The 12,369-nt window shown below is 39.6% G+C and overlaps 1 protein-coding gene across 1 annotated transcript in view; it reads left to right on the plus strand.

Moving 5' to 3' along the window:
* The first annotated feature begins 237 nt into the window (after positions 1 to 237).
* EXOC4 (exocyst complex component 4) overlaps positions 238 to 12,369 on the plus strand; it is a 923,760-nt gene continuing 911,628 nt past the window's right edge. The window contains exon 1 of the mRNA XM_006144991.1: positions 238 to 341. Coding sequence (XP_006145053.1) covers positions 256 to 341 — 86 coding nt within the window. The 5' untranslated portion in view covers positions 238 to 255. The remainder of the gene's footprint in view (positions 342 to 12,369) is intronic.

A 12,369-nucleotide genomic window follows, 5' to 3' on the forward strand; every position in this document is an offset into this window, starting at 1 on the left:
TCCAGGAACCGCGGAAGGAAACCTACAATTCCCGGGAAGGAAAACTACGATTCCCAAGGTGCTTAGAGGGGACACGCGCGTCGCGGCTTCAAAACTTGCTGCCTCGGTCCCGCCCCCTCGCCCCTGCGATTGGATTTTCCACTTCCGTGCCTTCGGGTTTCTCTTCTCCCATTGGTGGAAACTCCAGCCGGGTCAACTATAGCTCTGACGTCCGTTTGATTCTTCCGAGCCCACTGGCACACCCCGCGTACCAAGATGGCGGCCGAAGCAGCTGGTGGGAAATACAGAAGCACAGTCAGCAAAAGCAAAGACCCCTCGGGGCTGCTCATCTCTGTGATCAGGTGAGGGAGGCAGGAGGCAGGGCCAAGGGACAGGGGGCAGCGGCTCGACCTCCACATTGAAAGGGAGCAGGGTTAGCTGGGGTCCACCCTGCCGACCCTCCCCTTCCCTCCTGGCCTCCCCCAACCCCTCCCCAGGGTCGCAGGAGTTCCTCCTTTTCTCTGGGTTTAGGATTAGCGGGTACAACCCCGTCCCACAGTCTTCTCTTTAGGGACGCTCTCTGCTAGGGTTCCTGGGCCCTAAAAGTAAGGTGTTTGGGTTTGGTAAGGAAAACCAGGTGGAGGTGTATTCATTCATTCACACGTGAAACAGTTACTGATGGAGTGTAGCCTCTGTCACTGAGAAGGCGCCTTGTTTCCTGGATTTCTGGGTGTGAGGCCTTCAAGTCCGGAGACTCGGACTATGCAACTCAGGATAGTTTCAACCACCTGTGAATGGCTACAGCCTCAAATACAAGAATCTGCAATGACCTGGCCCAAAGATTGTGGGTTTGAAGACACACATGTATTTTTGATTTTTGTCTGCCTTTTCCGATCTTTCTGTCTTGATCTATTCCTTAAAACAAAACAAAACAAAACAAATCTTCCTTTATGCACTTTAGAGTGGGAGTGGTGAATCCTTTAGGGGTTCCTTTTTTCCCCTAAAGTGAAATAAATCGAGGAGGAACCCTTTCTATCACCATTAAGGATGATACTGAGAATGACCAAAAACAACCTAAATAAAATTTATTATAACACGTTTTTTGGTGTTGGCATTTGAATTTCAACTAAAGTCTTTTTCATGAAACAGCCCCCTTGCCCGTTTACCCCTCATATGCTAAACCTTTATTTAACTTCCTGGAGGGCCCCTGGAGATTCCTGATGTTTTTAAAACCCAGTGCCCAACAGTATCTGATAGGCCTGAAGCACTTGAATGAATGAATATATCAAACTTATACAATTTATAAAACATATATCAAGCTTAACTGCTTGAGGATTTTTAAAGACCTATCTCGTGGGTTTTATTTAGGAAATTCTAGTTTAAGATTATGGACTGGTAAATCCTCATTACCAGCATTCCTTTGGGGTTGATGGAGTAACTCATCTCTTCGTGAAAATACGTAATGTACTTGGTGGGCCGTCTAGAGGAAGTGCTGAACTGTAAGCGACAGGCCTGCGTTCTTGCTGTGTCATACAGGTAGTGTAGAGGTATTGCATTATACCAAAACTCCAGCTAGAACCTTTGTGGATTCCCATCTGAATCCTCTGTGGAATGATAATACTTGAATTTATGTGGGTTCTTTTTTGAACTCGTTCATTTTTTTTCTAATTTATAGACAACGTTTATTTATATCATGGGTACTTAGTGCCAGTCTGTAGTGTAATATCTGGCCCTTATTGCATATTTAGTAAGTATTTGTTGAATGAATTAGTGAGTGTCCTGAGTTTTGCAGAGATGAATCAGACATGTTACCCTTGAGGAGAGCTTAGTCTACCCTCCAGTGTTAGGAAATTCAGGAGGACTGGTCATGTGTCCCTTTCAGGGGACTGGGGATTAGGTAAAGTTGCAGCTGTATACAATGTAGCATCTCCTTTGTATACATTCTGTAGGCTGTTCCTGTTTCTTTTTTGTTGAATGTCTGTTTTCTTCAATGCCAGTTAAATTGATTATAAGTGCCCTATAATTGAAAACAACCTAAAGCTTTATTTTTTTAACTGATACTGATGCAGAAGTGTGTATTGCTTTTGTCTAACTATTTTGCATTTTCCAAGGGAATATTCTACAAGTGGATGGTGTGTGGTATGATTTTGTGGCTCTCCATCCATCTTGTCTGCTGATCTATGTTCACTTTATCATTATAATTTGTGCTTCTGTGTTTTATTACTTTGACTTTTGTTATGTATTACTGCTTTTCATTTTTCTTCCCTTGTCTACCTAGTCCACTTCAACATTTTGAATATATCTATATGTAATTTTTTTTTTTTTTGGAGAGGTTTTAGCCATAGGGCGCATGCGCTCACCAGACAGACAGAGAGAGACAGAGAGATAGAGAGACAGAAAGCGACAAATCACCCCCCAGGGGGGATGGCCATGCCACAATCCCTTCTCCTTCATTCTCCTCTCGGGATCTTGGGCACGCATGCACACGTGCCTAGCATGAGTTTTAAGCCACTGGGTCTGGGACACGAACCGCGGTCGACTATATGGGAGTCCAGTGACATAGCCATCACACTAACTGCTGGTCCCCCTGTAATTTTTTTTTTTTTAAGAGATTTTTGGTATAGGGCATGTGCACTCCCCAGAGAGACAGAGAGACAGAAAGTGAGAAATCACCTCCTGGGAGGGAGGGCGGCCATGCTGCAATCCCTTCTCCATTCTCCTCTTGGGATTTTGGGCATGTATGCATATGTGTTCTGTATGAGATTTAAGCTGCCAGATCCGGGACTCGAACTGTAGTTGACTATGTGGGAGTCTATTACATCATCTGGTTATTATATTTTTAAGCATGGGATAGGGTTGTGTCCAGACCTAGCATCCTGGGAAAGCACAGTAAGGGTTGAGGTTCATGGTTACACATGACCTTAAGACTAGGCAGTGTTAGTGGAGTGATGCCATTTGTATTTCAACATTTCTTCGAGCAGTAACAGGGCAGTTTTCTCATTGGAGTAGGGTGTGGCCGATTTTCTCTCTTTTTCTTCCTGATAACGCTTTTGGACATACCCAGCGGTTTAAATTTTGTAAACAGTGGCAGTTAATGAGAGTATGAATAATGTATTCGTAATCCTTAATTCTTCATATAAAACTTTGATTACCTTCTCCTACCCTTAACCTTTTTTCAAATTCTCATTCAAAGACTGTAGCTTCCTGGTTGCTTAGGCAACAAGCCTCAGAAAGGAGAATTCACATTAGGTTAATGTTTATAAGATCTGAGTGTTCCTGAAGATGTACCTCGTACATGCCAGTTCTCTTTCATGTTTCCATGGCCCTATCATTTTGTCACAAAATAAATTACTTGTTAGTGATAGGGTCCACTGTCGTCTGAAAAGTTTGATCAGCTTCACTGGATCTTTTTATATCACTGAGGATTTTCTTTGAATAGTGAATGTTAAAAGTTCTCCTTCAGTTCTCTTGCTCAGACATGTAAAAAATGTCATTTCAATACTACAGTATGTATTATAATACTACATTCTGTATTATGTAGTATCTCATATGTATATTATTATTTTAGGTTTTTGCCATGGGGGTGTGCCCTTGCTGGAAAAGGAGAAATCAACCCCCCAAGAAGATAGCCATGCTTCAACCCTTTCTCCTCTGCTCTGCTCCTGGGATTTGGAATTCACGCACACATGCACGCACGCACGCACATGCTTCTGGTGTGGTTTTTCATGGCTTTTCACGGTCCTGGACTCTAACCATGCAGTTGGTCATGTGGGAATCCAGTGCCTTAATCACCACACCACATATTGGCCCCTGTGTGTGTGTGTGTGTGTGTGTGTGTGTGTGTGTGAAAGTCATGATGCAGTTTTGCATAGAAAAATGTCACGATTTTCCTAATGACCTAATGCATATACATATTTAATGCTGTTCCTCATAGTCGAAGCAGCATTTATTGTTACAGTCATCTTTTTACTATTGGTTTACAAAAAAAGAGTAAGATGGATAAAGATTTGATTTAAGGACAGAGCAGGTATAGACATGGGGAATATCTGACTCTCATTGCTCTTTCCAGCCTTGATACTAAACAGTTAAATAATGACCATATATTTTGCTAGTGTGATAGTCTGTCACTTTAAAACATGTAAAAGTTAAAATAATTTAAAGATGAAATACAGTGTAATTGTAATACAGTGTTACTTTTTTTTTTTTGGAGAAGTTTTCGCTATAGGGCGCGTGTGCTCGCCAGACAGACAGAGAGAGACAGAGAGACAGAAAGCGAGAAATCACCTCCCAGGGGGGATGGTCACGCCGCAATCCCTTCTCTTCCATTCTCCTCTTGGGATCTTGGGCACATACACACACATGCCCGGCGTGAGTTTTAAGCCACCGGGTCTGGGACACGAACCGCGGTCGACTATGTGGGAGTCCAGCAACAGCCATTACGCTAACTGCTTGTCCCTACAGTGTTATGTTTGATAGATGGGGTTTTTCCAAGTGTCATGAGACTCATAAATGAAAACTTTTTAGTCATTTAAAACAACGGAATAGGGACTGGCAGATCATGTAATGGTTACCTCGCTGGACTCCCACGTAGTCCACTGCAGTTTGAGTTCCGGACTGGGTGGCTTAAACTCATGCTGGGAGCATGTGTGTGCTTGCCCAAAATCCCAAAGGAGAATGAAGGAGAAGGGATTAAGGGAGAATGAAGGAGAGGGTAGTGCGACGGGCCCACCCCCCACCCCTACCCCAGGGAGTGATTTCTTGCTTTCTGTCGCTCTCTGATGAGCGTATGTGCCCTACAGCAAAAATCTCTCTCTTAAAAAAAATAAATACAGAATACAAGTATTTCAGAACAGTCAGATGTTTCCAAGGGTGGACTCCCAATGTCTTAGAGAAGGTCCTCAGACTGGTGAGGTGGGGCACTGAGGACAGTGACAGTACTTGAAATTTAGCCTTTCAAAGGTTGCTGCTAACTGTGTAGCTTTTGCTCTTAAGTTTTGCCACTGGCCATTAAAAGTTGGATGGACAGAGTTCTGATTACCTGTTGATGTACATTTAGACAGTTTTACACACACACACACACACACACACACACAGCATTTTGCACCAGTTTTCCACTGTAGCTTTTTGTTAGGCCTGAAGTTGGAGGAGTTGGCCTCTCCACTTGGGAAATAAAATGGCATTTGAGAGAACATTACTTCTTTTTGGAAATTCTTTCAAGATTTTTAATAGGAAAGTATGTCTACCACATACCATTAGATGATTTGCTGTCTGGTTAAATATTGCTTCTCTTTCCTTTATACATTGTTCTGGAATAGCAGTTTAATTGGGAAGATAAACTTATTCGTGACTCCTGCACACTTTATTGAAACCTTGGAGCAGACAGGGTTTTTGTATACAGAGTTCATGCAGATGTCAAGGAGGTTTGGAGGCAATGGAAAGCTCACGTTTTCTTCTCTTATGTCTTCATAGAATCCGGAATTTCAAAAACTTCAATAATCCTTTATTGTAGATACTTGTTAAATTTTTTTTCCTCCTCAGAGAGTATTTTGGTCAACCCTGTGTTTAATTCAAAGTAAACTTTTTTGAAGGTGTCCAGGCTTTGATCAGGACTTTGAACAAACAGCTTTGAGGTTCATGATACAGTTCGTGTCAGGAGAGGAACATGGTCACTGTGTTCTCCGCCAAGTCCTGCAAGTCGTCTTAGACCTTAGTACGGTTTCTAGTACCATCTCCTCCCTTCCTTAGAACCCATCTCATGAGGATTTTAGGTTTCCAGCTGTCTTTGTACTCCAGGGAGAGTTGGCACTAGAGATGCAGTGTTGCTTATAAAATGACTTCCAGAATACTCAGAGTCTAACTTAAGAAACTTGCAGCAATTCCTAGGATATTTGATAAATTATGTGCAAGCAGGGGGCAAAAACATTCTCTCCTTTTCTTAATACATCTGCCAGACAGCAACCAGGATAAAAATGTTAATTTTCCACCAGAAATATCCTTGTAGAGTGTTTGATTCCATTTGTCAGAATGTCCTTATAACCAGAAACACTTGCAGCTATATTAAGGTGGTAATTATTTGATAATTTGAGTCAGCTAAAGAAGTTTGTTTTAAACAATTACATGCCTCTGTGTGTGTGTAAAACATATAACTATACATAAAATATAATACATATATTAGATTAAAAGGCAGAAAATATGTAGACAAGCAGATTGAAGGCCCATAATTTCTTTGCCCAGATAACTTTTTGTCCTTATTAAAATTATGTTGCTCACATTTATTTGTAAAAGCAATCATAAAAGAGGAACATTGTCCAATAATTGCCATATAATATTATTTTCCCTTTCGAGATTTTTGTATGTTTCCTGTCCTTGTATATACAAAAGTTTAATTGTTGTAACATTGTTAACTTTTAATTTTTTAGTATAATTTTTTTATATTGCTTTATAGTCTCTGTAGTTATAAAAATTTTTTTTTTGATTGAGAGTTTTTCTATAGGGCGTGAGTGCTCACCAGAGAGACAGACAGAGAGACAGAAAGCGAGAAATCACCCCCAGGAGGATGGCCACACTGCAATCCCTTCTCTTCCATTCTCCTCTTGGGATCTTAGGCACACGCCTGGCGTGAGTCCAAGCCCTCGGGTCCGGGACTTGAACTGTGGTCAACTACATGGGAGTCCAGTGACATAGCCATTATGCCAACTGCTGGTCCCATTCTCTTTACCCAGGATTAACCAGTATCAATACTTTTGCTTCCAGTTTAAAAAAAATCACTCTATTGTGAAAATAGTATGTTCATTTTAAAGAATTCAAACAGTGAAACTGCAGGGATATGAATATGAAAATAAAATTATTCCAGATTTTTTCCTCTGTAAGTTGTCATTAAACCTAATTCCTCACAACCAGCCTTCTTGTTCACTCTCTCTCTGTATGTATGTATGCACATGAAGTGCTGGATGGATAGACAGAAGTAATTTTTAAATTAAATATGGGATCTTATTCTATATACTAACTTTATTTGCCTTCCATTTTATTTATTTATGGTGTATATGTGTGTATATATATATAGGGGGAGAGAGAGAGAGAGAGAGCGAGAGCGAGCGAGCTCACGCACAAATCTTAAGTCTGGCTTAATGAATTTTTGCCAGTGAATGCTTCTAGTATCCCAAAAGCGTTCCTTTCCTTTCAATATTTTTCTTGTACATTTGTTTGTGTAAGACTATTTCGTTCTCTATACCATCTGTTAAAAAAACTGTCTTTTCTCAACTGAGATTCTTTTGCACCTTTTTTAAAAAATAAATTCATCTTGTATATGTGGGCAATTTTTTTTTTTTAAGTTTATTTCTTTCTTTCATGAGAGAGAAAGAAAAAAGGAGGGAGAAGGAGAGGAAGAGAGAAACAAATACCCTTGACAGAATTTCACTACAAAATGATACCCACTTCCAACTGTTCAGGTAGCTGGGATCATGAGTACTCTAGGGTGTTCAGGCTGACCTGGCCTCTGAACTCAGCCTTCCCATGTGACTGTAGCATCATGCAGCAGTGCCCTACAGACCAGGCCACTGGGCCTGGGCGTATTTCTTCACTATCTAGTCTGTTCTGTTCCTGCTTATTTATCTTGATGACATTACCACATACATTATCTCGATCGCTACTTTGGTAAGATGGTGTAAGTGCTCCAACTTAATATTGCTTTTTCAAAGTTGTTTGGGGTATTCTGGATCCTTTGTATTTCCATGTGAATTTTAGAATAAGCTAATCAGTTTCTACAATAAAAGCTGCTGAGATTTTGATTTTATTCGTGATTGCATAGAATGTACAGATTAACATGGAGGAATCAACATCTTTATAAATATATATTTAGAGTCTTCTGATCCATGAATGGAGTATATCTCTCCTTTTAATTATTCTTTGACTTCTTTCAGCAATTTTTTGTAGATTTCAGTGTATATGTTTACATATCTGTGGTCAGATTTATCTGTAAGTGTTTTAGGCCACTTCAGATTGTGTCATAGTTCACTGGTGCTGATATTCTTTTGTTTAATTTTTTCTCTTTTCTCATTCTTTTCTGGTGTTTTATTTTGTCCAGTTTCTGTTGCTATGCCTTTATGTTCATTGTCTTTCCTCCTATTTCTAATCTGTTTTTAGTCCCATATAATATAATTTCCCGCTCTCTCTTTTTGGTTTTTGTTTACTTTTTCTTTTTTTCCTCTGACATTTGAAACTCAAAATCCAGTCTGTTGGAACCAAGCAGTCTCTCATTCTTGTCAATGCCTCAATCCTCTCTAATGTAGTTTTTATCTTAGATTGTAGTTTTCATCTTTGGAAGTTTGATTTGAATCTTTTTAATATCTTTCTTATGTCTGCTTACATGCATAATCTTTTCTATAGCTTCTTGATTGTATGCAGTGTAGGTATTATAACTTGTTCTCATGTACATGTTTACTAACTTTATCATCTGTGTTATTTCTGGCTAAGTTTACACTGACAGATTTTTCCCTTCTTCCTTTACATGTCTTGTACTTTTAAAAAAAGGTTTATTCCTTTAAACTGTGCAGAAGACAGAGAGAGAGAGAGCGAGAGCGCGCGCGCGCCAGAGAGAGGCACCCTCACAAGAGCCTCATGCCACAATCATTCCCAAGCCTTCCCAGTCAGCCAGGATTATGAGCACGTATACCTGGTGTGTACAGGTTGACCAGTGAACTGAACCTGCAAATCACTCATATGGATCCACCATCACTCGAGCAGCTCCTTAATCATATGCTATTCAGCCAGCATTATGTGCCTCGTACTTTTTGATTATATGCTGGTCATTGTAAATTTTATCTTGTTGGGTTACTAGTTTCAGAACTTTTTGTATTCCTATAAATGTTATTAGGCTTTGTTCTGGATGTAATTAAGTTAGTTGGAAACAACTTGGTCCTTTTAGGTGTTCTTTTACCTTTTGCTAGTTAGGAGCAGAGCAACATTTAACCTAGGGCAAATTTTGTCTTGCTATTGTGGCAAAATTCTTTTGAGTACTCTATCTGGTGCCTCATGAATTATGAGCCTTTTCACTCTGGCTGGGTGAATAGACCTTATCTCTAGCCCTGTGTGAGTTCAGATCCTTATTTTCTTTATTCTTTCAGCTTGTTCTTTTCTTGGCCTTGAGTAGATACCTCCCACACATGTGTTGATCTAGCCAAACCGAAGAGTTAAGGAAGACCCTCTACTTATTGCCATAGTTCTTCTTGTAGCTCTCTCTCCTCTCCATTACTGCCCTGCTCACTTTAACCACCTTAAATGTCTAGTATTTTGAAATCTGTTTTGCTTGTTTGTTAGTGGCTTTGTTAGTCCCTGGCCCAAGAGAAGTCCATCAATACTTCATATTTTTAGAAACATCTTTAAAAATAAATTTTTGTTGTTACTCTCTTGGGACATATGCTCAGAGAGAAAGAATAAGTTATGGCATACAAGGGAACTAGATGTCTCAACACTGAAGGTCTTTCTTATTTTGCAGTATTTTATAGAGTACTAAACAGTTAAACACCTTTTTGTTCCTAGAACCTTTTCTTTCAAAACTCTTAGAAATGACTTGAAATGATTATTCATATTTATATATTTCTTATTACAAAGTTTTCCAGAATGTACATGTGCTCATCAGAGGGAGAGAGAGAAAGCACCCTCATGGGCATAGTCATGCCACAATCCCTTCTCCATTTCTGCATCCTATTGGGATTTTGGGCACGCAGGCACACCTGCCCAGCATGTTTTCCAAACCAGCGAGTGTGGGATTTGAACTGTGTAGTCATCCATGTGAGGTTCTGTTCCCTTAACCACCAGTCCATGGGGCTAGGTCTATATATTTCTTTATTTAAAAAAAATATATTTCTGTTTTGATTATTTAATTCCTATGATTGTATTGTACATCGTTGTTCTTAGGTCTAATGTGACTGGTAATGGGTTTTCTTTGGGCAGGTCAGTATTTAGTCTTTTAGTTGGTTTTTGTTTTATTCTGTTTTTGTTTTGTTTGTTTTTTTTTTGTTTGTTTGTTTTGTCTGCAATTGGATGTTTGCAGCGGTGAACTCTGCTCTCTATTGTCTTATACTCTGCTGCTTCTTACATTTTTGTTAACTGCTTTCAAACCATGAACTGAGTTATGGTCTTTAAAGTAGCCAGTTCTTTATATGCTGAGGATTTAGCCTTGAAAAACTTGGAAACTCACAATGTAATAGAAAATAGTAAGGCAGAATTCTTGTGCTACATATGATATTGTTGGTAAGAAATCCAAGTATTTCAAGATTAGTATGAGAACATTTTCTGACTTAAAGTATTTTTAAAGTCTTTGCCAAAAATAAAGTAGGACATAATTCAAAGGTGTTTTTTCATTTGAAAGTTGGTACCTATCATCTTACTAAATACGATGGAAAGCATTGTCTTAATGTAACACTTGATAACTTGTTAGGAATGCACAGTTTTAGGTATCTCCTTCCTGACCTACTTGACCTGAATCTATGTTTTCTTTTTTTCTTCTCTTGGAGAGGTTTTTGCTATAGGGCATGTGCACTCGCCAGACAGACAGAGAGAGACAGAGAGACAGAAAGTGAGAAATCACCCCCCAGGGGCATGACCACGCCACCATACCTTCTCCTCCGTTCTCTCGGGATCTTGGGCATGCACGCACACGCGCCCGGCATGAGTTTTAAGCCACAAGGTCCAGGACGCGAACTGCGGTTGACTACATGGGAGTCCAGCGACATAGCCATTACGCTAACTGCTGGTCCCACCTGAATCTATGTTTTAACAAGATTCTCAGATGATTCAAAAACATGGTAAAGTTTGAGTAGTCTTTAGAACAATAATTTACTTGGGAAAATCAAATAAGAGAAACCAATTGGAATGACTAATTTTTTTTCTTTCTGAAATAATGGTATTATGGCTATGTTAAAAAAATTTTTTTTAAGGGACCAGCAGGTGGCATGATTGTTACATTGCTGGACTTCCATGTAGTCAACTGTGGTTTGAGTCCTGGACCTAGCAGCTTAAAACTCACGCTGGGCAAGTGTGCATGTGTGCCCAAAATCCTTAGAGGAAAATGAAGGAGAAGGGACTGTAGCATGGTCATCACCCCTGGGGGAAGGGGATTTCTCGTTTTCTGTCTCTGGTGAGTATACATGTCCTACAGCAAAAATCTCTCTCCAAAAAAATAAATAAATAAAAATAAAGTAGGCTCTTTCTTTGTCAGAGTGACAGAGAGAAAGACAAGCACCTTCAGCAGCATCTCCTGCTGTGATAGCCCTTAGACTTCCAACCTTTCTAGCTAGCCAGGATCCTGGGCACATGTGCCAGATGTGTACATATTGACCAGGGAGCTGAGCCTAAGATATTCCATATGTATGGACATGGTATTGCATGAGCAATGGTGACCGCTCTGTCACAGAACTGGCACTAAAAATAGCATTAATATACACATATGTATACATGTATATATACATGTCTATGTCCATACACATACCAATAAAGATATCATGTCTGCAGTTGGCTTCAGGTTAATTGGGAGGAGGGTTAGAGTCAGTCGAGGTGGAGAGGAAGCAGAGGTTGTTGAAGCTGGATTTACTTGACAAATCTCTTAGTTTTTGTGCATAATTTAAAATTTTGCATAAATCTATACATATGCGTATGTACATGTATATATTAAGGGTAGGAAAAAGGGTAGGAAACACAGATTTCTTTAGATTAATAAATTCCAGAAATATTTCATAGTATAAATATATATTTAAAGAATTAATTTTATTTATCATTATTATTTTTTAGTTTGACCAGAGAGAGAGAAAGCCACCAGGTTTGGGACTTGAACCACAATCAGTCATGTGGGCATCCAGTGCCTTAACCACCCGCCACCTACTGGCCCCTTGTAATATATATTTTATGCTCTGTATCCCATCCCCAACGTGGCATCTTACATATTAACATATTAAAACCTCCTAGATGTCTGCAGTTAAGAAATGTGCTTCAGTTTCTGTAACTCAGAATTTCCAAAATGTTTTGGCCATACAACACCTGTAAATATCTAACAAAGCATTGTTTCTGAGGACCTGGCTAGCAGATGAGATCGCTATGGACAATGCTTTGAGGAGGATATGAGGTTTAAAATGGAAGTAGGAAGAGAAGTAGAGGTTGGTTGAATAAGAATGGGGTAGATGCGAAGTTGACTTTGTCAACCTAAGATCAGTTTTATGTCTTAGTGAGGTGATTTTACTTAATTTTAGATAATAGCCTTCTTTGTTAGCTGAAAGATTTATGGCTTTTGGGCCCCAGAAGTGTTCTGTATAAATGAGTTAATTGAAATATTGAAAAATTGTGTGTGTTGGGTATAGTAATTGGCTCTAAGTGCCATCTGAAGCAAGACACTAGTGA

The sequence above is a fragment of the Tupaia chinensis genome, unplaced genomic scaffold (genome assembly GCF_000334495.1).
Source record: "Tupaia chinensis unplaced genomic scaffold, TupChi_1.0 Scaffold000140_1, whole genome shotgun sequence".
NCBI lineage: Eukaryota > Metazoa > Chordata > Mammalia > Scandentia > Tupaiidae > Tupaia > Tupaia belangeri.